Source organism: Salminus brasiliensis, chromosome 25, assembly GCF_030463535.1.
Source record: "Salminus brasiliensis chromosome 25, fSalBra1.hap2, whole genome shotgun sequence".
Taxonomy (NCBI): Eukaryota; Metazoa; Chordata; class Actinopteri; order Characiformes; family Bryconidae; genus Salminus; species Salminus brasiliensis.
The window spans coordinates 17,050,214-17,078,103 of record NC_132902.1 but is presented as its reverse complement, the minus strand read 5'-3'; the positions used below and the strand labels follow the sequence as shown (position 1 = coordinate 17,078,103).

The following is a 27,890-nucleotide window of genomic DNA, read 5'->3' as shown; positions in this document are numbered from 1 at the left end:
GCCCAACTCTCAATAGATATAGAAGAGCAAAAAAGGAAAAGCATAAGGCCTCTTTAGGTGTCATCTTTAGATATGTAAGATCATAGGGGTTTAGGTATGGTAGCAACTGCATACATGGAAATCTTACCAACAACTTTCACATTAATGTCAGCAGTGTCTTCTCCTGCAGGGTTCCTCACAATGACAGAATACACGCCCTCATCCTGCCGCTCTGCCCCCTCAATGGTAAAGATGCAGTGACCCTTACTGCTCTCCACATGAACACGCCCACCTGAATCTGCCAGGACCTGATCAACCAATCACAGATTTTGACCATCAGGTGGTTGGCCTTATAATGCTAGAGCCAGTCACATCCAGCACAGGAGGTCACTCTCAAACCAGGCAAACTTACACATTACAGATGCAAAACCAGAGGTGCTCACATCATTCTACCCATCTGGCATAAAGCACAGGCATTCCTTGCCTTTGCTACTTACTGTGTGTGCATGGGGTTGGCATTCTGCTCAAACCATGTTCCACAAACTGAGTATATGAAAGCATGCACTCACCTGGTGCACTCAGTCAGTGTGCTTCAGAACAGCGTGCAGTGCATGTGAAGTGCTCTTAAAGGCACACAGTGCAGGTTTAGAATCGAAGTGATGAGCCTTATCTTCAAGAGGAACGCTTCAAATGCAGCAAATCTGATGTTGACATTATTACCTTAGTACTTTTTTGAAATGAGAAATAATGGTAATTGCAGCAGTCCTGCCTCCTAAAAAATTACAGTAAACGCCCAGTTCTTATTAAAAACAGAAGTATATAATTGCTGTTTCTACAAAAACGTGTGTGTCTGAAATGGTAATAATACAGGAAAACAGGGGTGGGGGGTGGGGGGTAAAAGAGGTCATAAGGACCTTTAATGCAATTTGTGAAATGTTCGCTCATTATAAAGGGCAGTTAGCAAGCACAAATACTTTCAAAATGTGAATTTGCTAATTTTGTGGATGTAGCAAAATTATTTTATACATTTTACAGTAAATATTAGGAAACAAAATGTGCGAGCTTCCTGCCCTTAGAAACAGGCACAATCCCAGAGTGATTTGCTCATGGAAACACATCATCACAGAAAGTTTGAAAAGAAACTACCAGTCTCAGTAGGCGGACATTTCCTTGAAAATAGGAAGGCCCTAGGCCCTAGGCCCTACCAGAGACACCACTTGTATTGCAAGGTTTTAAACTCACATGCACCTGATAATAAAATTAAACTGGGGAACCTGATAATAAACCTGATAACAAAATTAAACTGGGGAACTTGATAATAAACCTGATAACAAAATTAAACTGGGGAACCCAATAAACTTAAACAGACACACCCTGTTTAACTGTGTTACAGAAAAATAAGGTGAACTGGTGAATATGAATACAAACCTTAAGGTTAGATACTTAATACGTAACCTTAATGTTAGAACACTTATTGACACTTTGAACACTTATAGAAATTTTATGAAGCGAACTTATAAAAAAATAATTATAGAATTGTTGGGCTCCAACCTGAATGCTACACTATTTATATTTAGTTTGTGCTGTTTGATAGGTGTGATAATGGAGAAATGACTACCTCTGTCAGTAAATCAGTCTTTAACTAAAACTGTTAAAGTTTAAGTCTCAAATATAACATTTTAATTAAATTGTAGCCCCTATTTAATAATAAAAGTAATAAATCACTTTTATTAGCTGTTACGCTCTTTTAATGGAAACAGATTGTGGCTTATAAGGAAGTTAGTAATAAAAATAAAGTACCATATTAAGAATATTAATAAAACATAAAATATTAAAAATAAAGTAATTCAATTTCAAACCAAGACCTGACAAAGTCATGAAGCATCACAGATAAAAATCACAAAGGGATTTCTGATTACAATTAATTATAATTTTGTAAGATCGAAACTAATGAATGACCAGTAACTTAATTCCAAAGTAATTTATTCAATACCTCATTATCTGACTGTAATGCTTCATGTGAAGAAGTTATGACCATGTGGATAGATTAACTAAGCTAAGTCCCCTCAGGAACACAGGGGCTGCAGCAGCAAAAAAACAATACAGACAAAGGTCAGAATACATTCTCAAAGCACATAATAATGGGAGATTGTGGCAGGGTTATTGTTTTAAAGGCCAAAACTCACTTCACCATCCTTCAAAGTCCAGATAAAGGCTGGTTCCCGTTTCTCTTGTTCCGGTGCCTTTTTAGATTTATCCTACACAAGCAGAGCAGAAGCGGTGAGGCCTTGGCGACTAGGTAATGTGTTAAGAGTGTGAGGTCACAGCCTGAATACAAACCTTCACCAAAAGTGATGGTCCAAGGCTTAACATGGAGTGTCTTAGAGGAGCTCTCCCCGAACCCACTTACCTGTCTGGGCTTCAGAGCTAGAGTCAGAAGCCCTCATGCTGGAGCTCCTGTCTCAGTGTTAAAGGAAAGTGTAAAGGAGTACAGTAACAACAAATAAAGGGCCATGATGTTTACTGTTCAAGCTGGGCAGTTAAAGCAGGGCAGCGAAGTAAGTGTCATATTAACGTATGATCCTAGAAATCATTACAGGTACAATAAATAAGATTCACTGAAGAGTACTTTCCTACAGCTTAATTAAAGCTTAATTAATATGGATGATAATTCTGTAAGGCAAAATAGTACCCAAAGAAAACATGTTGAATCATGAATGTTAACAAGAACAGGCCAAGAATACAACCTGACATGGGCCACTCTCATACCTTCTCTGCCTTGGTCCAAACCACAGTTGGGGCTGGGTCTCCAGTGATTGGTACATCCAGTCGCAGCTTGTTTCCAGCCACAACCAAAATGGTGGAATCTGCAGTTCTGCCCATGCAGTCCAAGTGGATCTTGGGAGGGTCTGCACATGGAAAGCACCTTTAATTAACCATTGAACCATTAATCTTAAATGTATGAATTAAGTTATATTAGTGATCTGTAATCAACTGTGATCCTTCGGTTTTCTACTGAATATGACAGAGGAAGTATTAATATACATTTAAATGTATAATGTTTACGACAGTAAATAATAGGGTAAGCCTTACAACAGCCTGTATGTATTTAAAAATGAAATTTAGGATAGAATTTAAATCTTTAAAAACATTTAGAGATGTGTATAAATAATTGTTACTCAAATCCTATGGAATGGTGTATTTCCCAACAAACCTCTATGAATGACTTTATACAATTGAATTATGGAGATATTTTATAAAAAATATCAGTAGAAATCCCCTTTCATTCTTCACATATATTGTGTGACACTCTTCTGTGTGGACCTTTGACTTCTTATTGTAGTAACTCTCCTTACCTTGACGAGGGACGAAATCGATCTTGACCTCTGTAAACAGAGATGGGAAAAGTCATTGTCACAAAGTCTGAACAGGCTCTAGATTATCTGTAGTGTGGCTGTAGTGTGTACGGAATGTGAGATTTAAGCACCAAGAAAGTTGAGTTTGGCAGAGAGGTTAAAAGCATAGCCTTCGGGGACAAAGGTGTAGTCTCCTTCATCCTCTGGTCGCACATCATCAATGGTGAGCTTGTGAATGCTGGAGAGAGAGGACATCAGATAAGCTTTACACCAAATGCTGTGAAGAACTCCTAGTATTGTAAAGAGCATAGAACCCAATTCTTCATACGGTATGTAATCACTGTATGGACCATTTAAAGCATGAAATTGGTGTCTTACACTACCTGTTTTATTATAAAACACATGAATACACATGTACACTCTTACCGGCCAATGTGTGTGATGTGGGTTCTGGCATTGGCCTTCACCTCAACTCCATTTTTGTACCAGATTCCTTTGACATTCTCATCAGAAACTTCACACTTGAACACTGCTTGGTCTTTAGCTTTGACTGTCAGGTCAGCAATGTTCTGATACACCTCCAGTTCCTTCTCTAGAGGGCAGAGGTGAAAAGATACAGGCCTTTAAGACAAGATGACAAGTTCCAAACTCCACTCGTTCTACTCCATGGTCATGAAAAATTATCGTTAGACTCAACTGACAGCATTTTTTTTTATTTGTCTGAAAGAATCCCGAAAACCAAACTCTTTTCTCACTGAAATTATGATCAAAATGATCAGATGATCAGAAAATAAAAAGATTTCAGTTTGTGATATCCACTTTCAATGTGGTTAAACAAAGCTGGAAAGAAAGTAATGAGCAAATAGAATCTATAAGAAGAAAAAGAACCAGTCAAACAAAACCAATGTTTAAAAGCAAGTGCCAGGAAAGCAAGTGCTTTCCTGGGCCAAAACAGCTAAGCTCAGCATCTTCAATCATATGCTAATATCACTGGCTGACTGATGCAGAGGATTAGAAATGTGTGAAATTATGTTTGCAGGCTTAGCCACATAGTAAGAGCGAGGGCTGACTTGCAGGAACAGCTTTCCCCAGAGGCCAGCAGTTAGAGGGTGGTATAATGAAAGCAGGGGGCATTAGGGAATGATGATCCCGCAAGAAGTCTGGCAGCAGGACAGCGCTGCTACAGTGCTGCTGGGCAGCTGGTTATGCTTGGCACCTCCTCTCTGTTTCATTATTTGACCAGCTAAACAGAGCCTGGCAGCACAGCAAGGCATAGATCAGATTGCTTCCCAATGGCTTTACGAGTGAGTGCAGGAAAAAGAGAGCGTGAGTTCATGGAGTGAATGTTTGAATAATATCAAGCCAATTTGGTTGCAGATACATGTCTGAAATTATTTCTAATATGTTAGTCCAGTGCATCTTCACATAGAAAAATTATTTGTGATGATGTTAAATCACAGAAACAGGTGTATTGTTTGGCATAAACAATCCGGATACTGAATTTATAAAGTATAGAGTTCGGACAATGGCATCAGCATATGATCATATGGGAGGAGAGGGTAAGACAGAGGAGATAACATGGTGGAAGACCAGACCCCTGTCTGATTAGTGGAGCAAAAACTGAGCGATATGGCCGAGTGAAAGAGAGGTGACAGGGTGGTGGTGGATTGCAAAAACTTCAGTTATTTCATAACTTCACTTGTAGTCACATAAGTCAGAAGAAAATGATCTAACAGAAATAGTTCATTACAAGTATACTTAATAAAACACCTCTAAATGTGTTTTTGTATGCACAATATATTTACACAGACATTGCATCAGTTATTGCTGTATATGAAACAACAACCATGATAATTCTGCATTTAACCTACAATTAAACTGGAAAATGGGGCAAAAGCAAAAATGGAGCATTGATGAATTGACTGAGCAGCCAGGTCATTTTACCAGTATCTCCATAGTGTATTGGCTTGTGTGCATTGTAATAAAATACTCTTGTGACCCCATGCCTTAGCAATAAAGGTATGCCAGCAGCTGGATTTTAAGTATGAAAAGGGCTTTGCATGGGAATGCCAATGTTTGCTTCCTAGTTCCCGGTAGAAGCAAACATTAGCCTTTTGTATAAATGCACCTGCATTATATATGCACTTGGCACTCCAAACTTTATTTATTGTTCCGTCAAGGAACTGTCAACAGTATTCTGATTTCTACAGTAATATACAATGTGTTGGTTATGGGACGCAGACTCTCTAAAGCCCCTGTGTTAAGCACAAGACCTGAAGGCTACATCAGGCTTGCAGCACTATCTAACCTTGTTTGTGGAATTATTTTGAATATTTTTTTATATTAGCCCGTTTTGTGTTCTGCTGCGCCACATTTCAACACATAACAACAATCCACAGGACAGCAGTAATAACACAATTGTACCACACCAGTCGTTTCATCAAAGACACCAAAAAAATGACCAAAACAAAAACATGGACAGTGGATGCAGGGGTCGTTTTGAATATTTCAAGGTCTTGCTCAAATGCCTATATTTCGCTGCTGCAGATGTGGCATATTTTCAATAAATAATTGAGAGTTTGGGTAATATAGAAAATATTATTTAAAAATGAAGTAAAAACATAACAAAAAAACATGTATCGCAAATGGAAAAAGGGAAAAATGTTTTTAACTTTAAGTACATGTAAAATATGCTATTGGTCAATTCATCCATAATTATTTACACAGTGTACAGAACAGCTACAGGGAGAAACATGGAGAAAACTAAAAAAATAAACAAAAATGGAGATATATGTTTTTTTTTTTGGACAGCAGTGTTATGCGTTTTCTGCGCCCCCGCATTGTTGAGATTTTCTTAATATGGCACTTAAAGTGGCTGAATTTGACACCCCTGCTCTAAAGCATGTTGAAGATGAGTCCTTGATTAACCAACTATACCAAACTCCTAATCAGTTCATTCATAATTGCACTTACTGAAATATTGCTCATAATGTGTAGTAAACATAAGCGCATACATGTATTCACATGTATTATCGCATTATTAAAAACTAATTGCATATGATTGCACTCCACAGCACATGTTTCAAAATGCTATGTGCACACATTACTAGTAGCTTTGAGGGGTCTACCGCTTGAACTGAAAGAAACTAGGCAAAGCACTGTGATTATTCATTTGTAATAATGATGCTAATATTAAGTGGTTACTAACTTTTGTTAGTTAGTTTGTTAGAATGTTCTTACAGAAAAACCCCATACATGTCACATTCATTTTAATGTTTCAATTTTAATTTCAATTTAATTTTTTTTGTACATATAATGTAACCTTTAATTTTTCACTTGTGATTTTTGATTGTGGCTATGTGCTTCAGATGGTTCTTTGAGCAGTGCCACAGAAGAACCGCTCTTGGTTCCATACATGATGTGGAGTATGAAGAACCTTCTTAATCAATTTAAATGTTCTTAATACTCACACTGGAAACAAAAGTGGTTCTTCTATGGCATTGCTCAAATAACCACTTGAAGCATGTGATTTTTTTTAAAAATCACATATAATTCACATAATGTCACATGTAAAGGATTAGTGCATGTCCTAAAAGCTCTGTAGCACACAGGACAATGACTGTAGAACCAGTGTCTCTTTAAACACTTTTCCTAATAGTTCACACATTCTCTCTTTGAGTCACTCTGGGCCAGATCAATAGCGAAGACACAGGCAGATCACCAGAAAACGTCAGAGGCAGCCAGAGAGCGAGAGAGATAGAGAGAGAGAGATAGCCAGAGAGAGAGTGAGAGTGGCAATGCACTAAAAGGCACTAAAAGAGAGAGTAAAGGACAGGAGTCTCATCAAGTGCTGTAAATCTCCCTCAGATACAGATAAAAAACAGGTGGTGGGAATAACAGGTCGAAAGTGAGACACTGAGAGAAAAAGGAGTAGAGACAGAGGGAGAGAGAAACAGACAGAGTCACCTGCTCGGTTCAAATATATGGGCCTTGCAGTCTAACAATAGCTGGCATCTGTGCATTGTGGACGCTGTAACCTTGTGCTATGGGCTTGTCAGCCATGTTTACTGGGCTGACAACAGAGGTGAGTTTTGAGTGACAGAGCCACGAAGGGGCGGGGTTAAAAGAAGATAGCAGGGCGTGAAGAATGCCCAGAGGAATTCTGGGGGTTTATTTTGGACCGCAGGTTTGGTTTAAGGATGGCTGTGCCTGCTTTGATTGACATGTGGCTTGTCATGCAGCCACTGTGATTGACAAATGGCTTGAAGGGGTCTATAAACTCAAATGCTTCGGGGAAAGGGAGATTTCAATCACGCTAGGTGAACTTTAACCCAGTTTACCAATTTGTGACTTTTTAAAGATGGTTTTACAACCAGCATTTAAACCTGTTTTTTTAATTATCATACAGAGGATGTACACCATACTGGAGACACCACATGAAGTACTCATGATGACTGTTCACTTTAGCTGTTAGACCTAACAAATATGTCTATAAGTACCCTTCTGTAGTATCTTCATTTTTAAGAATGTAGGTGAATTTTGAGGTTTTCTAGAAAACTAAAAAAAAAAAAACACTACAACCACACTGAACAGAAATTATTATGGTGGTGGACCCTTCTCAGCCCAGCAGTGGCACCAGCTAATATTGTTCTGGTAGGACTATATCAGGTACAGCAGTGTTGCCAGGGTTTTACAACACTATGTAAACTTACAGGCCACCTTATTAGACACGCCTGCCTTGCATGTACACTATCGCATATGCTCACCTTATTTCAAGCACAATTTGTGTCACACCACCATACCACTACCATGTCAGTGTCAATGTTGTGCTGAGAATGGTCCGTCATCTAAATAATATGTGGTCAGGTTAGACCTATGGTGGTTTATTTTCAATGAAAGATGGGGTAGAGGGTGACTGAAAACGTGTGACAACAGATGGTCTAGAGTCAGTAATTGTAATCCTACAAAGTGCATCTGTGGGCTAGAATAGGTGTTTTTGTTATTTTGTACTTTACCTGTCCCTTGAAAATATGTATAGAAGAGTACTAATCTATGTGTCTAGCGCTCAACAGCAGCTGACAAAGTTGTGGTATTTCAATCATAGCTCCAGTTGCTTTGATAGTATGGAAACTGCAGTTTAATCACAGAAGTGCTATTATGAATATTATGGAAAGTGGAAGTGTATAAATGTATATTAATGTATAACAAAGCCCAGTGCAAAAGTAAAGCTCTTACCCTGTACCATGAGCTCAGCCATAGACTGCCCTCCATTGGTCTTCACCCGGTAGTGGCCACAATCTTCCTTAGTGGCCTCATTGATGATGAGCACATGCTTGCAGCCATCCTTCTTGAAGCGATATTTGAAGGACTCATCTCGAGTGAGCTCCACTCCATCTTTCTCCCTAAAAACAAAAACAGAATTGGCTTTAAATTAGTCTCTAATTCTTTTTCAAGATCATCTTAAAGACAGTTTGGTAAAAATCCTAATTTACACAGTTTGTGGCAGGCTAGGGCAGCTAGCACATCATGCTACACCAAAAATAGTTATTGGGCAAGATTAAAATGTAAGATGCTCTGGACAGGAATGCCAATCAAATGCTGGAAATCAGTGGAAATCAGTAAATTAATTTTCTCCTCCTGTTTGCTTGTTAGCCACATTAGCTCTGGCTACAAATGTAAAGAAGCAAATACAGACACAAAACGTGCCTTGTCTGATGAACTACATTCGGAAAAGATATTTTGTTTTAAGGAGTTTTCATCTATATATTACTTTAGGTTTAAGGAGTGGGCCCCACCTTGACTGATTTCAACCCAAAGTTTGATCCTACAGTATAATAAATGGGCATTTTCTTGCTTCTGGGCTCCCCTTACAGTTTAGGAGTATACTTTTACACCACTACAGTAAATGCAATTCATGATGTGAGCTAACACTTATGGACAGCTGTACAAGTACATTTGTTGATAAGCAGAGAGCTACAGAACCGTCATATGAAATGAAAGAAGAATGTGGACTAAAGTGCTAGGGTAATATCACAGGATCTTAAACAAATATGAGGTAATGCATAGTTGTGCATCGTTACATTATGTTGCAGTAGCAGCGTTCTAGCTCAGAGTGGCAATGACAGAGACAACATTCACTTTATTACAACCCAGTGGAGCTTCAGCATGATTTTAAACCTGTTATTTTTAAGAACAGTTGCTACATAATGTTACTCCAAGTCTTAGAACTGACATAACCTTACAATAGCACATAGATTTCTTTATCTTCTCACATTCGGACAATAGGCAAGAGATGTGACCATGTGCATAGGCCGAAGAAGTGTGTCAAAGGTCATGTAATACCTGGCCAGGAACATCACCGAAAAACAGAATTTCATTAATCTTAATTTGATCCTTGCTTTTATAAGGGCCCTCATAAATCAGATGACTAGTGAATCAGATGCCCAACCTGTACGATTATGTCAGTGGCTAGTCACAGATGGCCATAAAAACCTCCTCACGACTCGCCCTATAAAAGTGATTCAAGCTTTAATTTATTATTGCTCATGAGTCACTCTCATTGTCAGATAAATAAAGCCGCATGACTGAGCCAACAGAGCCGAAGCGTGTGATGAGTTGTACGTAACCTTGATCATTCCTCATTTCCTGTCTGATATGTCTACTCGTGTGTGTGTGTGTGTGTGTGTGTGTGTGTGTATTATTTCATTGTGCAATATGAACATAGTGTCTCCATGAGATATGGAGCTCCTGTCAGGCTACAGTGACAGAACGTCTTCCTCTGTGGGACGCTGAAGAGCAGTTGCCATGAACTGATGGTGACTTTCTCATTTCGGCAGAGGACACTGCAGAGGTGCTAAAAGGCTGGCATGACCTTTTCCCGGCGCTGATAATTTACGGAGCTGCCGGGTGATATACGGCCTTGGATCCGGATCAGGTGAAGGCACGGCTCATTCACTCGCTCACGCACACTCGTGCACGCACACACAGACACACACCCCATCCTCTTCATCAGCCAGGTTGAGTCAGACTGGCCTGGCCAGCTGCTCAGCGAGGGACATGCATGCCATCTACTGGGCATCTGAGGAATGTCCTCTGTCTCACACAGTGGTTCCCAAAGTCAGCTGGTTGTCTGCACAATTATGTTCTGTCTTCTCTACTCTAACACACCTGGTCCAGCTCACAAAGAGCTGTGATTAAACCTTTTCTCTCTAAAAAAGCCACCCAGGTCATTTTAAGACTTGAATACTTGAACTCCCTTTTTATGCATATGTGTTTCAACTGTATAGTTGATATAGTTGGTTCATGTAACTTTCTGTGTTCTCTTAGTTGGCTTCCTGTAACTGCCCGCATCAGATTCAAAACCCTGACGCTGGCATACAAAGCAAAAATGGACCAGCCCCACCAAACCACAGGAACAGTCCAAATGCTATAAATAGAACAGCTCGGCCTAAACCACCATTCCTCAATATGTATGGAAGACAAGCATCTAGACTTATCTGTCCTGGCACCGAGGTGGTAAAACAAAGTTCTCCTGAGTTTCTGAATGGCAGAGTCACTTGCTGTTTTCCAACGCTGACTGAAGACCCATCTCTTTCGAGAGCACTTAATTCATAACTAATTGCAATTTCACAAAAGCTTCAAGTCTTACTCTTCAGTATTATGCAATTTTTGTTTCTAGGTATTTTTACAAACCTTTGTATTTGGCAGTATTTGAGGTTGAGGTACAGTACTTCTGGAACTCTAGCTAGGAATATTTGTTTAAGACATAAGTGTAGCACTACATGCAATACATTTTAATGTAATGCTATAATGAAACACAATCATCAGCTTCTCTTATGTCTTCTCTGGGTCTTAATGACTGTACAGTATTCATAACCCCATAAACTGACAAGGATGTATTATTATTTTCATAGTATTTCGTTTATAATGCATATTAGTAACTGGATAGGAGCAACAATTGAGTCAATTTCATTTGCAATGTCTACATTGCAAATATAGCCATATATTTATTATCCAAGATGACTAGTGAACCTACGTGTGAGTTTTTAAATATAATGCTTGTTACTGATAAAATAGTGATAAAACAAAAGCAGTCAGAGAAAGAAAAGTAGCCACTCCAACTAAAGTATGTATGTGTCTATGATTTACAGGGGTGATCTGAAATCCTTTTTGCCATTTCAGTTACTTGCTGAATATGACAGGAAACATCAAAAAGTGACAGACTCTATTATTCTAAGTCCACTGGTCGACTATATTACGTACCAAAAGCCACTACATATCAAAAGACCACATCAGACAACATTGATTGATATATATCCAAAATGTAATATAATGGTAATAAAACTTATTTGGGAACTATTTGCCTTAAAGCAACCTATATGCTTCTTTTTAACATAAATGTATATAAAAAAAAACATTTAAAGCTAAAATCATTATCTCAAAACTATAACAAAATTATGTTAAGCATAATATACTCATCCATATTTCAGAACCCCCCAGAATATGGTTTAGTCCTTCCTCTATATCCATACAGGTTTCTTTGTAGGTCAAGGGCATAACTTTACTGAATGTACAGTGTGTACATATACGGTGTGCTGGGTAAAAGCAGCAGTGTGTGTTCATGCATATTTGTGTGTATGATTTGATAGAAAACACCCTTACCACTTGACCTGGGCTCCTTCCTCCGACACCTCACACTCCAACTCTACTCTCTCTCCCTTCATCACCATCTGATCTTCAAGATTACGCACTATCAGAACAGGAGGCTCTGCAAGAGAGGTTGTGAAATACAGAGAGTGAATGGAAGTATTGAGTATTTAGTATTTTAAGACTTTACAACACAAACAATAAAGCACTGTTTGGGATTGGCATTTCCAATTTTGCTTCATCAAGTACCTTTAACAAAGAGCTCAGTAAAGCTTTTCTCGTCCCCCACCACACAGGTGTAGGCCGCATCATCTGCCAGAGAGCAGTTGTTGATGGTGAGGAAGCGTTTATTGCCTACGCTCTCAAAGATGTATCTAGAGAAAGACAAGAAGGAACCTCAATGGCAATTCTCGCTTTGTCCTGTAGGTGGAGACTGCAGACTGCATGGGTTTGCTAAATGCATAACAAATGGGGTATTGCACCCCCAGTATGACATGCAGTGCTCAGAAGTAGTCCTGGGACACTTCATTCATTGTCTTATAATAACACTGTTTATTAATATATATATTGAACAGTGTGATCTACCATATTAAGAGGGCAACTGCATTAGAACTTAGCAATAAATTATTTGGGTGCAACTAAACAAAAGTAATCAGAAATGCCCAGACAACATGCCCTGTTTTAAAAAACAGTTGGGTAATAAACCAAACAGTCAAAATCAGATGTCTCGATTCCTGCTCCTGGGAAGCCACCGTCTAACACACTTTCTTGAAATCTGAGCTTAATTAATCTGTCAAAAATTCCAAAACCAAATGTGAGAATTGTACTGAAGCTGTGGAAAGTGACTGGAAATGGTCAAAATCTGCCATGCGCTGGCCTTTCAAAAGATAAAATTCAGCAAGCTAGCATCCAAAAGAAAGGATACATCACAAAATTCCAACCTGAATAAAATTCTACATACTAACCTACAATAAAGGAAAGACACTCGTATAATTTAGGACACTAACGATAATTTAGAGTTTCAGTAAGTAAACCTGGATGTTACTGCTCCTTGTTATAACCTCTGATAACCTCTGACATAAATTGTATATACAGTGAGTGATAGTGTCCCAACACTACTTTTGAGCACTATTATTAGGGCTATACATAGAATCACTGGTTGAATTCCAAAATGGGGAAACAAATGTATAAAAGCAACAGTTTCTGATACAGCAATCAGAAAATAAAAGCATATATCACTTCAGCTCATTATAATTACAGTAGCACCAGGCAAGCCGTGTGCAGTCTAAAGTCACAAGAAAAAAAAACGACCCAAATCAAAACAAGGACAGCTGTCGTCCCAGTATACTTCACTGGTATTTACTGCTTTACATTCTATTTGTATCCAGTCATAGTCCAGACAGTGTGAAATGAGTAACCCCACTAAGACCCTTGGACTGCTTATCACACACTGTACTTGAAGGACCTACTCTTTCATGCACAGACCAGCTGGAGCCACTCACTTGCTAAGGGTTTGGGTGAAGGAGATGAGAGAAGACCATTCATCCACAAACACACAGCATCATTGGAGAAGAGAAAAGAAAAAAAATATATTATTATTATTATTATTACTATTATTTTTTTTTCTGCAACATATACATATAACATACATCAACAGATAGACAAATAGCATCTTTATTATTTATTTGGCCTATTTGTTCATAAGCAAACATTAGTATGATAATAAGTTTGATATGTCACCTTCCAGTAGGATGGATCGCCTGTCCATTTTTCAGCCATTTCACCTCTGCATCGGGATTGGCCACCTCAATCTGCAGCTTGATCTTGTGCCCCTTTTCAACCTGATAGGCTGGGTCCAGCTTTTTTAAGAAAGCTGTGAGAATTGTTTACAGTTATTTACAGTTATAGAAATGTACAGCCTTGTGCCTTGTGCCAAACATATTCAACCCCTTTACATTTCACCGGATTTGTCTAAATTACAGATTTTTCAAGTGAGTATTTTTATTGCAAACCAGTATGATTAAAGGTGCCCTAGAATATAAAACTGTATTTACCTTGGCATATTTAAATACTCATACCCTGAACCTCAAACACTGCTGTGTCCCATTTCAAAACAAAGCAAAGGCCGGGGAAGTGAGTGCGTATCCATGCTCGGCTAAAAGTTAGCCAAGTGGTTTTTACCATCTTTACTTTCCAGTGTTCCCCTCCCTCTACCTCAGCTGACTAAAAAACTGGTTGGCAATATATATGTGACGTTAGCAAAAGTATGTTAATTTCCATCTTCTTTGCTCCAGGTTGTCTGGATGAAGCTTATGGACTGCAATTTTCATATAGTGTCACAGACTTTGCATGAAAGGTTTGTGGTTAGGTTGTTTCCGCATACAGCATTTTGAATTTTGGCCAGATAAATTAGTTTTGCCTCATCTGACAACAAAACCAGAATGCTCATTTGGTCTTCTATCCAGAAAATGTGAATATTTTGAATGATTCACAGGCAAACGGCATCTGAGTGAAAGTGAAGGTTCCACTACAAAAAAGTTGAATACCTATACTTATACATATACAGTAAATGTTTGATGAATGGCTTACATGAATGAACTGCGGTTCTCTGATACCCTGGAACAGTTTATGGCCTACGAGCTCTACACAAACCTGCGCTCTTCTTCTCTTCCTTCTTCATCTTCTTCAATCTCTTAAGCATGCCTCGCAGATCTGTGATGCCATACTGGAACGCAATCTTCTCGTACTCTGAGGGAGGAGCTTTGCTGAGGATTTCCCACACATCCACGTCAGGCTCAGTGCTTACCTGGACCATGCTACAATCAGCAGCCAAGAAGAAATCAGAGCCACAATCAGAAACGCAATCAAACTCAAAGTTTAAGAAATTCAAATGCTGCCTAATGCTTATCTCAAATATGGCTTCAACTGTTCAGCCAGATAATGCTATAGGCTGTAGACAAAGCTGTTGGCAACTGCTTTAAAGGCTACTGTTAGCAACATCATGAGCGCATGTTTAAAAGCGACTAGGAAGAAAAGAAGACAGATAAAAACACACACGCATATATATATAGAGAGAGAGATAGAGATATGAAGGGCTTCTTACCGATGGCCACTTTTTAAGAAACTGCTGCACTTATTCAGAAGCAGAACCCAAGGCACAACAAGACAAACCACAGCAGATTAATGCACACAATACAACACTCAGCCTACCATACAGAGTAGCACTCCTCAGCCTATCTAGACCACTATAAAAAAGAATCATGAGATTGTTCTGACTAATTATCTTGACACACAGCACTTTGCAATGGTCAGAGACCACTCTTGGATGTCAAAACAGACCTTAAGTATAAGTTATTAGGCAGAACATATATTTTAAACAGAAAAAAGCATGAACAACTAAAATATTTCCACCACAGATTCTGTTCTTATCAGGTCATCATTTAAATTTGTAGCATTTTTTGCTTTTTGATTATGTTGAGGTATGGAATCTAATGGTCAGGTTATTGTTATGAGAATACCAGAAGTTCTGTTCAGACCCAAAAATGTTAAGGCAGCATTGTGCAAGAATAAGTATTTTGTGCCTGGACTCCTCCTAAGAGTAATTCACTTTGACACCACTGCCAAAAATACCCCCCCCCCCCTTAATAAACATTTACATTAACAAGCATTTGTTGACAAGTCAGTAGATACAGGACTGGCATCTGAAGTAATGTGGACAAAGGTGGTAGAGTAATATTTCAGGATTTTACACAAATATTACTCATGCAGCTCCACCAAAGTTACAAAGTGCAGAAGCAGCATTCTAAGCCTAGTGTGGCAATGACAGAGACGTCATTTTCCCTATTAGAGTCAGAGGAGCATCAACATCAACTACACTATGTTGCCTTTAAAGGCTTTTATATCTGATGGTGACTTCTTTATATTTAATTGTACATCTAATCTAAGTGATGGTCTCTGAATTTTGCACAGTACTGGTCATTGGGCTTAGTCCAGTCCTATATTACATATATAAGAAAATATAAACTTCAGAAAACAGCTTTACATGTAAAACATAAATACCTGTCTTTTACATCTTATTAATTAATTGATTAATTAAGTGAAAGCTATTTTCTGTCAGTTTAAGTGTGATTAAATTGTGTGATTAATAAGATTTCCCTATTCAAGTTTAAAGTAAAGTGGTCTGAACATTTTAAAACGTGACTTTAGGGTAAAGTAAAATGAGCACTTTTCTATACCATCAAAGTTGTAAACAATTTGTTGGGTATGTGCCAATGCCAGTGAGGGTGCCGCTAGGACAGAAAGGCTGAGATTTGTGAGCAATCTGCCATGCAAGCAATGATTAGGAGAGACAGTTTCGGCATAGAGCAGAGCAGGACAGATCAGCATGCCACAGATAGCAAACTAAGCTTGAATCCTCATATATATGTATGTATATTCAGTCACTTACTCTCTACAGATGAGTTGTTGTACACAAAGAAGAGAGAAAACAACATAAACAACAACAACAACAGCAAAAAATATGACAGACATATCAGTACACTTGTCACATGACATGACTGTGTCTTGATTTATGTATTGCAGTTGAAATGGGAATTGGAAAGAGAATGGTTTAAATAGAACTCTTATAGAACATTTTATAGAACACTGACATTTTACCATGAATGAGCAGGTGATAAGGCGACCAGGCGGTTTGAGATAAATGTTATTGGACGGCAGTAAGTATGGTACATTACCAGATTCATGCAAACATAGAAAGGATTAGGCCCCAGTTCACCAAAAGCACTGCAACAACTGACTGAATGAGCATTGAACGAGACGGATATTGCAATATTCAGCAATGTGCTGCAGTGCATGAAGGACACACTATATGGACAAAATTATTGTGGCACCTAATGACATCCCATTTTAAATCCATGTGCATTAATATTGAGTTGCCCGCGCCTTTCCAGCTCTAACAGCAGGGTTGGAAAGTATTGGTGACTTTTATGCACTATGCTTCTCAACACTCTGCGACCCCGTTCTGTGACTTACATGGTCTGCCACTTTATGGCTGAGTTGCTGTGGTTCCTAAACACTTCCACTCTTCAATATTACCACTCAGAGTTGATAGTGGAATATCTAGGAGGGAAGAGGATTCACCAACTGCTTTGTTGCAACAGTGGTGTCCTATTACAGTTTCATGCTGGAGCTCTCTAGAATGACTAGCCACATGTTTGTAAAGGCACACTGCATGGCTAGGTGATTGATTTTATACATCAGTGTGGCAATGTAACTGAATGTAACACCTGAATTCAATTGAGAGGTGTGTCTCAATATATTTGTCCATGTAGTGCATTAAGGTAGTTTAGAGCTCAGGATAGTCCATAGGCTGGGAAAATGTTGACATTTTCCACAGTACACTCTTAAAAATAGCCTCCCTAAATGTTGGCATCTATTATTTTATTTTTAAGAGTCCTTATGGGCCTTTTAACATGATGCACAAGGCAAACTGGAACATTCAGACGACGCGGTTGTCAGTAATAGTCTTTATATAATGTTGGAGACTCACCTCTTTTTGAGCAAAGCACTGAAGTCCAGCTCTCCGGAGTCTTCACCTCCATCTGTGCTACTGCAAAGGAAACCACCAGCCATAAAGCACAGTGAGCAACTCTTCAGTGCAATTTCAACTTATATGAGAGTTTGGAGAAAAATCTAATTCATACTCTTTGTAGTCAATCCCCTACGACATGCTTGTTTAGTCTTGCCCTGGAGATACAAGGCTAATGTAGCTAAGAAGTAGTGGAAGCTTGTACAGTAATGTGGGCAGTGGTGGCTCAGCGGTTAGAGCGCCGGGATATCGTTGTGGGTTTGATTCCCGGGCTCGGCAAGCTGCCACTGTTGGGCCCTTGAGCAAGGCCCTTTACCCTCTCTGCTCCCCGGGCGCTGGAGTTGGCTGCCCACCGCTCTGGGTGTGTGTGTACTCACTGCCCCTAACACATGTGTGTGTGTGAGTGTGTGGGTTAAATGCGGAGGACACATTTCGCTGTACAGTGTACAGTGACAAATACGTGCACCTTTACCTTTAGTACCAGTGATTCTCATCATGCAAACTGCATGCACTAATCATCACACACTTGCCTCAAAAAGACTTGTTTTATCTGTCTATGTGCATAGAAAATGCATTATCATATTGTGTGAAAAAGCACATATGAGATGCATTATAACTTTTTGAGACACGTGTGATTGTGATTATGCAGTTTGCACAGTGCTAATCGGTGGCCAGTAGCTTCTTATAGCCTCTATCCACAGCCACCCTAGTGGCCATTCTGCTGGAGGAAAAGTTTTCACCAAAGGGGTTACTTGTCATGTAGTACCACATTTATTAGGCACTGCCTAAGAGCCTGAAAACTATATCTAATGTTTTTAAGCCAAAATATTGAACACTGTATTTATTTCTCATAGGAGTTTCTGATTCTAGAATTTTCATGGCCACCCTGACTGGTTCTTGGTCCTGGAATCGCCCCTGAAAGTCCTCTTTGTTGGTGGACATCAAAGGTGAGGTCGCAGACCTGGATGATGACTCGCTGGGTGAAGTGGAGCACAGTTGCTTATGAAACCCATACTAGGTCTGATCTAAAGCCTTGGTTGGTTATTGCAAGGCACTATGTGCTAATCTCCTCTCCTAGTTTCCCCCCTGATCTCAGAGGGTTATCAGGATTTGGAAGGATAACGTGTGTTTGTGTGAGAGCATTATGACGAGTGACAGCCGCTTCCCTACATGTGCACCTGCTCGCCTGAAGAGTGCGCCTGTCTTACAGTGCTGTATTATCGAGACTTAGTGCTTTGCTGCTGGTGAGACAGTGAGGATGAAGAAAGCATCATGCCGAAAAAAAGTGTGTTTGCGCAACTGACTCCACTGATTTTTGCAAGTTGTCAGTCACAATATTTCTATTTCTGAAGTACAGGAATCAAGTCTGGGCAGAGCTAGAGAGCTAAAAATGACCACTTGTATTAAAAGGCCCAAACAGCACACTAAACCGGTCTATACAATTCAAACAGTTGTGATAGAAAGTTTACATAGACTACTAATGGACATGAATCTCAAGCCAATGGTGGGCTTTCAATGATTTCTTTGAACTGTTTTTTATTCAGAGGGAAGAATGAGTGTACAACATGCATCTTTTAATAGAGACACAGACCGCTTAACTTCCTGTTAGTGAGTATGACTGACTACAGCAGGTAGCTTCTCTCTGCTCACATTAAACAGATTTGTTTGACTGAACTCTTTGGACTGACCAACAACAGTACAATGTGTTTATTTACAAAGAGTTCATTTACATACATCTGTCTTAAACCCTATTCAGACGGGATTACTTTTACATGGGGAGGTGGGATAATGTAACTATTACCACTCTGAGTTTCTCAGTGATTTTAGTCCTGTTTGAATGTGCCATGGCAGTCATTTTTATGTGCACCAGTAAAGACTACCTTGGGTTGTTTAATTCTGAACTGGGCTTTAAGGGCTTTCATGTACTAGTGACTTACAACTGCTTAAGATACATAAAACCAAATTAGTGTCATTCGTGGACTTTAGAGGAAAGATCAAATAGAAGATATGTGGAATACAAGCCTTTTAATGGCATTACCACCATTATCAGAGCACCATTCTGCATTGATTTCTGTCCTGTAGAGCATGTGTTATTAAATACTAATCAGCCTCTCTTAGTCTGGGACTGCACTTGCAAAGATCAGCGGATAGGAAAACCATATTCATTCAAAGGTCCCACACTTCTTATGTGCCAATAAGGAGGGCAAAAACACTGTCCTCACCAGAGGATGCGACAGTGGAGAAAACAGAGAAGGGACAGGGAAAGTGAGACAGGTGCAAAAAGAGAGGAGAGAGGAAAGAGGGAGGAAATGTAGAGCAAGGCTGGAGGTTACAGCATTCTAAGGGAGTGACTCACAAAGGACACATCAGTGATATGAGTCAACTCTCCTTACATGTTCCCAGACAGAGAGATAAAAGCTAAGAGAAAGGGAGAAAGAATGAAGGAAAAACAGGAAGGAAAGGAAAATGACAGAAAGGCATGGAAGGACAGAGAGAGCAAAAGCACGCTCTCCCCCCTTTTGGCAAGAAATCGGTTGATTGTCTTGTGACCTTAAGTGCATGAATATGCCCTGTGCCATTGCAGCAAACCTCATAAACTACCTGCCAGGTCCTGACATCTTCTTCTTACCACCTGCAGACATACTCCTGAGTGATCAGGACGTCCAAGTTACAAGATCATTAAACATCATCTTCCACTTTTGACTTTGCTGCATTACTTTATGCAAATCCGTAACACGGAATAGATACACACCTACTTGCTGTTTTATAGTGTATAATTCTTTGTTAAAAAGCTCTACTCACGTGCGTCTGAATGCTGCACGAATGTCAAATCCTTCAACTGCTCGTGCCTCTGTAAGGAAGAATCCATTTTTTAGCTTTAGCTTTAGGCTACTCAAGGATCTGTGAATGTCCTTTATGTAGTGGCTCTTAATGGTTTAGTATATTTTTATATACATGCACTTGATCTATAGTTTTAAAAACTAAAGCTGCTTTGTAACAACATTCATTGTTGTTATAATGAATTGAGATTTTAGATAAAAAAAACGGAAATTGATCTGCTGGTAAATGAGAACTTGGAAGGCATGCATAGAGTCTACTGCTTTATACTACCATAAGGATGTCATGAACCTTCTGGCTTTGTCAGGTACTACACAGATAGTTAATTTACCACTGTTGATTTTACCCTGGCAAATGTTTTTTTTTTCATATGGATTTGTCAGTGATGTACATGCCAACTTGTGTTGCAACCACTGTCTGTTCCCTGGAAGATAAGTATTAGTTTAGCCCTACTTAAGCCTGTATGCTACCATACCATAAATACACAACAACTAGTCCCTGCATATGAAATCTTCAAATAAAAGTGTTATCCATTATACCATAATTGCATAATTGCATAAAACCACTACATTTACCTCCTAAAGTAATTTCTGACACATATCATGGTTCAATAATGTGGTATGTCACTGCTTACCATGTACAGTCAGCTCAAAATTACAGCTGTCAAACTTGTCTCTGGATGAAACCTCACACCGGTAACCTCCAGCAAAGTTAGCTTTAGCTGCTATGATGTGCATCTCAAAGGTATATGTCTGCAAAATCAGAGTGGGACAGTTTACAGACAGAGCTTTATCAGCATAATCCATTATGTGTCTGTAAGCATTTTTCATTTACATTAATTTCCTCGCACCTGCCTTTACAAACAGTATGGCACATTACCTAGTCATTAACTGTAATAATGTATTGATCTGTTATAATATCAAGAACTAATTGTAGCCTTTCCCCAATAGCTGTGTATATAGCAAACGTATTGGGACACATACCTACAGAGGATTTTATGACATCCTGTTCTAAACAAGACAGGCATTAATATGAAGTTGGTCCCTTCAGGTTTGGAACACTTGCAGTTGAAGTTATTGAGTCAGCAGAGTGTAGGAGATTTTTATGTACTATACACCTCAGCACACAATGGCCTTGCTCTGTAAATGTACATGGTATCCCACCTCGTGGCGGAACAGCTGTATTTCTTAATGATACACTTTTAAATAGTACCACTATTTTTATGGTGAAATCGCCAGAAGGGAAGACATTTCACAAACTGACATGTTGCAATGGCATCCTATTCCAGTACCATGCTGGAGTTCAGTGAGCCCTTTAGAATGACCCATTCTTGCGCAGACTGCATGGCTGGATGCTTGATTTTATACACCTGTACCAATGGGACTGAATAAAACATCTGAATTAAAAGATTAAGAGGTGTGTCCCAATACCTTTGTCCATTTAGTTTCTGATACAAAATGTGTTTTAGACTTACATTTGAACATCATAATTAGTGTCTGTAACCACAACACTGACATATAGAGCATTTATATTATATTATATAAGTCAGTGCAGACCTTTGTGCTGCGTTCATAGTGCTCTTTGAGCTGCAGGTGTTTCCCTGATTTGCTGGCCAGGTCCATCCACTTCCCTTTGAACCATCGAACCGTGGGCTTCTTCAACAGAGACTCACCACATACCTTAGCCACAAAGGTAATATTCTCACCTGCAGGGGATGAAAAGAGTTCTTTCTGCATTTCAGGATTTCAACTGATTTCCAAGGTCACACATAAATACCAAACAGCCTTGTAAGGTGTGAATAAGGGAGTGCTGAATTAAGCATTACACTAGACTGGGCTGGGTTTACTGAATGAAGCCTACCGCCAAGATGATTCTTAAATGGTTGAGCGAGCACCTGACTGCTGACTGCTTTCTCTACCACTACACATGATCATTTTGATGTTTTCAGGAAATTTAACCTTGGTTGTTTTACAATTACATATATACATTAACAAATAATTAAACAGGAAAATTAGGGAACAGTAAACATTTTTAACCTTTTAAAGTTTAAAAGACAGAAAACCACAACATGTGGCTAAAGCAGCTGTCACTCACCCACAGTCACCTCTCCACTTTGAGGCTTCTCAGAAAAGAGGCCAGTCAGGTCCTGCCGGGTGTCTGGCTGGTGGGTTTCAGGAAGGCCTGAGGAATGGTGAGACAGGCATTAAGGGCATTTAATTAACAAGCCCTTTTTTGAAATGGGTGTGTTAGAACAGGACATCATTCCAGGACCAAGGCTAGAAACCACTACTGTAAAATGGTCACTGGTAATATGAGTAATTATGAGAATTTCTCATAAAGCCCAATTACGAAGATTATGGCATTCACCAATGTTTTAGTATTTGGAATATGAATTTGCCGCAGACTTTTGGTTAAGACAAATTCAAGAAAATTCTTAGAAAGATATTAGTGAATTTATTGTAAAAGTAACAGTGGTATTAGTAATAGGACAAGTAAGCTATTACTACAAGAAAGATCACTTCATTTACTATCATGAGCTCCTGTGCCTGGGGCATGTCCGTTGGTCTCTGAGGCCTTGGCTGGTGCTGCTGGAGCTTCTGTAGAGTTATCTGGGAGGGCACCTGATGGGGCCTCTGCTGGGGCTGCTGGAGGAGCATCGGTAGCGGGCACAGCTTCAGGTGGACTCTCTGCTGCTGGAGCCTTGGCTGCTACCTTTGCTGGTGCTTTGGCTGAAAAACATTAGAGCAAAATATCGTGAAATGCCACTCTAAAGCACCACTGAACAGAGTATGGCTGGAAGGAGTTCATGTAGCAAGACAGTGGCTAGCCTGGGGCGCAAAGCAATGTACACAGTAAATTCACGCACTCTCAAAGCTGAAGCACACACTTGCTCTCAAAGCCAGTTAAAGCCAGTATAGTAACTACTGAAATAAGAACACTGGAATTGCTCCAGTCACCAACCCCAAAAGAGTTTAATGGTGTTCTCAGATGTCCTGACTGAGCTACAGTACTGTGGACAACAAAGATGAATAAATCAGTCTCAAATGCTTCAGATAAGTACACTTTAGCATAGCTGAGGCTATCTAGATTTGATATGACTTAAATAAAGCCTCAAAGTATTTATTCCTCAAATATGTTAGCCACTTTTTGTACTCTTTGGCTATCAGCATTTCCATGAACACTCCTCATGCTGTCAAGTGCCTCTCCGGAAAGCAATCTCCGGAGCCAGAGGTGAAGGTCATCAGTGTTTGGCGTGAGCTTGGCTACAAGAGGCTGATACGCATTTTCTGAGTGCTGACCTAGGGAAGGAAGGTGACCTACCTTGTTTTTGCGTCCAAAAACCACCTCAATCAGGGAACAAATGAAGTTTGAAAAATCAACTTAACAGAAATAGGATTAGCTGTTTCCAAAGCCAAACCTACAAATGTTGCTAATTCAGCCCTGGTGATTGTGTTAGTAAAGCAGTGGCATTGTAGAGAAAGTGCAAGTACACATGGATAGGGCCATGGTGTGACAGTCCAAGAGATATCTCAATCAAAGAGTGAAGTGATGGTGCGAAATTCTGCGAAGTGACGGAGTGGTCAAGTTACAAAGGCCAGTGCAAGGGTGAAACGCGTCCAGAAGTAACCCACCTTCTGCTTCTTTGATCTTAAGCTCGAATTTGACTTTTGAGCCCCCAGCAATAACAGCATATCCTGCTGCATCTTCTGCAGCAGCGTTATTTATGGTGAGAGAATGCTTGTTGCCTTCTGCAGATATTGCATATTTGTCACTGGCTGTGATGTCTTTAGAATCCTGTTGCCATCTTACTTTGGCATCTGCTTTCTCGGTTTCTGCTTCAAAAATGACCGTCGTCCCAGCCTCAACAGTCTGACTTTTGGGTTTCCTGATGAAGGCAGATACTGGGGAAGGTAGGGAAGGTGATGGGATATTGAGATGTAGAATTATTGTCTATTGTCTAACGAAAGGTCTTCAAGAGTAAGGACAATTATTCAGAGTTGGAGTGACTGACGTTTTACAATGTCCATGGTTTACCGTGCATCCATATATAAGTGGCAGGCCCTTTAAAAAAATTGTTTGCTGAATGAAGGATTAACACCAGGGACAGTGTTAAAAATCCCAGGTTGATCATTAGAGACTAACCAGTTATATATATTACCACAGCAAGTGTCCTTCAAAAAAGGGAAAGAGCACTTAATGGCTGACTGACTGTGATTAATTATTTTTTATGATGATCCTAAGAGTACAAGAAGGTCATTTAAGCCACAGTAACTTTCAAGATGTACTGAATGTATCATACTTAGCCTATATGGATATGGATGTTTGTTTACTGTATGCATGCATTATTCTATTAAATGCTTTATATGAAACATTTAGCAAAAACATTTTTTGTTAAACTGGCATTTTCCCCTCAGATACAACTTGTCATTAGAAACTTTGCCTCAGCTAACAGCTCATTAGCTCATTATTCAATGAGAACAGTGCCCAACTCAGATCAACATGAACCTATTGCCATCAAGCCTAATGCCAGGTGTGGGCTAGCAGGTTATAAAGCTCCCTCAGCATTGAGCTGTGGAGCAGTGGAAATGTGTTTTTCATTCAATACTTTCAGGATGAGTTGGGGATGATATAGGGTGGTCATCATCCAACACCCTGACCTCATGGATGCTCTTGTCTCTGAATGCAATCAAATCCTCACAGCAATACTCCAAAATTTAGTAAAAAAGCCTTCCCTGGACAGTCGAGACAGTTACTCCAACAAAAGGATTCATCAACAAAAGGAGCAGGATTCATTCATTTTAAATACCCTTGATTTCGGAAGAAACAATGAATGAGCAGGTGTCCCAATACTTTTATCAATACAGTGTCATATGTTTTGTTTTTTTGTTCTCCAATAAAGTTACTATTTAAAAAAAAAAACGCAATGCCCCCGTCACCAGTAAGGGTGCAGCAACTGCAAAGCTGGGCAACATTGAGTGGCCCGTCACCTATCTCAATAGAGGCAAACAAAAAAGATAGAGACAGAGGCTGAAAAGAGAGTGGACAAGCATGCTGGTGGCAGAACCCAGCACGATGGATGGGAAGGCAGGCATTCCCAACATGTAAGACAGCTGAGCAGGAAAAGCTAGCCCTTAAGTTAAATTCTCTACTGTCTTTTGTTTCAGCAATGTGTTGTATTCTTTTGAGTTCAAACATAGAATCCATATGTCCTCCATTAATAAACACACTCTGAGAACCAGCACACTGACCCAGCCGCACGTAGCAATGAGAGGGATTATCTGGGCTCTATTTCGGTTGTCCAACAAGCATTGGAAGAATGGCACTGCTCTCTCCTCTCTCGCCCCTGCTATTTGAAAACTGTGGTGGCATCCACACTCTCATTTTGTTCTGCTGCTACAGACTGGCAGAACAGATGTGTGAGGTTGGGATTCATAACTGCTAAAATGTCTATGTGGCAGGTCGCTTTTCTGAGGTGAGCCTATATGGTCATCGTAAAGTATCATGTATCAAAAGCGGTTAAAAAGGCATTTACCATTACTTACGTAATTACTTATGTTCAAGCAAACATCTCCATTTGAAAGTCACATTAGCATTTTAAACAGCAGTCCATGAACAACCCAACACTGGAAGTACACTAGTGATCAAAGGGCATGTTTCCTATTTCCTATGGGATGAGACAGCAATACAATGGGCACTTATCTGAGTCCAAAGTGAGGAAAGACGGGCAGGGGAACTATTCCACCCTTGAAATGGTGATAGCTTGTGCCAAAGTGAATTCAAAGTTGGTGTTGATGGACACATCTGAGCCCTACAGACATATCCTCTTTCAAGTATACGCTGAAAGCGTCAGCTGTGACATCAAAACTGACCTCTGTACAGCAGAGCAATGATGGTTCTGTTTCTTTCTAGTAGTCACTCTAAAAAAACGTAAGAGCTGTGTGTGCGTGACAAAATGCAGGATGACCACCTCTGGGTAGTCTGTGTTGGTTTTAGGGTCTAAATGTATATAAAAAAACGCTTGACAGTAGGGGGGGGGGGAGTGGGAGTCGATTACAGGATCTTCCCAGTAATTCCAAATCTTTTAGTTGGATCACTGAAAGTGGCACAGTAGCATGGTTTAAATGCTGAGGGTCTTAGCACGTCTGGCCCACAATGGCTCCACAGACAAGTGGTATTAGGCTGTTTGATTTTTTCACAGACTTGTGGTATGATCTTGGGTGACAAAAATGACAAGCCATAGGTTCCTGTGTATCACTGGAATAGAGATGTTTATGCAGGGAGCACAACAGATTAAGAGCTGCACTTGTAGTACAGAGCCAAGCAACTGGCCATGGTGTGCAAAGGCTGGCTCCATTCTGTCCCTTTTTGAAGTGCTTGCATACAAAAGTTCAAGAGACAGACTGGGCAAAGCCTTGCCAGCTACACAGTGTGACTCAACATTATTTGAAACACCATTTGTTTGCATTATTATATGTGTTATTGGTCTGAAAATGAATGCATTAATAACACTGCTTCATGTACTGTACAATAACGGGACAACATCATAAACCTCTGAAGGTTTTATTATCCTATATATTATCCTATCAGCACATGCCTAGCTTTAGCAGGCAGTAAGTGTTTTCCAGTATGATATCAGTAAAGGTAACATGATAGCTCCTTCTTTAAATATTGCCTTCCCAGGGACCATCCATGTGATCAACATCTCATCTTATGATGATGGGCCCAAAGAGGTTGTGACAAATTGTGGCAGCACAGAGAGATGACAGATACACTTCACTTTGAAGTTTTTTAAAGCACTGAATTTAAACCACCCAAAGGCATTATGGTAATTGTATAGTCAATCTCTGAGGCATGCCACATCACGCAGTATACTCACAAGGCCACACTGGGGGTGTTTGTTTCACAAAGCAGGGCTTCTCAGTTAAGCCAAATGTTAAGCTTATCCAACAGAAGAAGAGGTAAGGGACATTTCCACTAGCCAATCCTTCATTTTGGCTTAAATGATTGAGCTTGAGAACTGCTTTATAAAACACCATCCATGGCTCTGTAATTGGTGGTGAATATTGTTCTCTTACACATATAATATACTGTGGCCAGAAATGTTAGTCAAACGAAAACTACTACTATGCACCCTAAAATATTAATCATGGCAACAACATCAAAAACAACAGCCAAATGTTATGAAATGTCCTTTTTTTATAAACACATTAGTTACAAACTACATAAATGCCATTACCTGCTTTTTTAGTTGGCTCTGGCATCCTGCTTTCCTGGTTGAGTGTCCCTTACGGGTTCAGACAAACAGGCTTTCTAGATGCCCACTGACCTTCTCTTTTATTAGAGTCTCTCATCTAACACCCCACCCACAATTTGTCCTACAATCTAGACCCAGCCCCTTCCTTCTCTTCAGCATGGAGATAATGCACACATACCTTCAAATTTGAAAACAACACCCCCACCCACACACACCCCAATCAATCCAG

At 39.7% G+C, this 27,890-nt stretch overlaps 1 protein-coding gene across 1 annotated transcript in view; it reads right to left on the bottom strand.

Moving 5' to 3' along the window:
- The window catches only part of mybpc3 (myosin binding protein C3), a 50,606-nt gene extending 22,938 nt beyond the window's left edge, over nucleotides 1-27,668 (bottom strand). Inside the window, exons 1-21 of the mRNA XM_072671369.1 lie at nucleotides 27,644-27,668; nucleotides 24,039-24,308; nucleotides 22,935-23,135; nucleotides 22,501-22,587; nucleotides 21,963-22,111; nucleotides 21,041-21,158; nucleotides 20,371-20,419; nucleotides 17,530-17,589; nucleotides 16,429-16,431; nucleotides 15,085-15,108; nucleotides 14,634-14,797; nucleotides 13,722-13,854; nucleotides 13,484-13,486; nucleotides 12,231-12,355; nucleotides 11,997-12,102; nucleotides 8,571-8,737; nucleotides 3,762-3,927; nucleotides 3,467-3,573; nucleotides 3,336-3,365; nucleotides 2,749-2,888; nucleotides 128-287 (exon numbers count right to left, since the gene is read on the bottom strand). Of these exons, the coding sequence (XP_072527470.1) occupies nucleotides 128-287; nucleotides 2,749-2,888; nucleotides 3,336-3,365; nucleotides 3,467-3,573; nucleotides 3,762-3,927; nucleotides 8,571-8,737; nucleotides 11,997-12,102; nucleotides 12,231-12,355; nucleotides 13,484-13,486; nucleotides 13,722-13,854; nucleotides 14,634-14,797; nucleotides 15,085-15,108; nucleotides 16,429-16,431; nucleotides 17,530-17,589; nucleotides 20,371-20,419; nucleotides 21,041-21,158; nucleotides 21,963-22,111; nucleotides 22,501-22,587; nucleotides 22,935-23,135; nucleotides 24,039-24,308; nucleotides 27,644-27,668 (2,287 nt within the window). The remainder of the gene's footprint in view (nucleotides 1-127; nucleotides 288-2,748; nucleotides 2,889-3,335; nucleotides 3,366-3,466; nucleotides 3,574-3,761; nucleotides 3,928-8,570; nucleotides 8,738-11,996; nucleotides 12,103-12,230; nucleotides 12,356-13,483; nucleotides 13,487-13,721; nucleotides 13,855-14,633; nucleotides 14,798-15,084; nucleotides 15,109-16,428; nucleotides 16,432-17,529; nucleotides 17,590-20,370; nucleotides 20,420-21,040; nucleotides 21,159-21,962; nucleotides 22,112-22,500; nucleotides 22,588-22,934; nucleotides 23,136-24,038; nucleotides 24,309-27,643) is intronic.
- Between the last annotated feature and the right edge of the window lie 222 nt (nucleotides 27,669-27,890).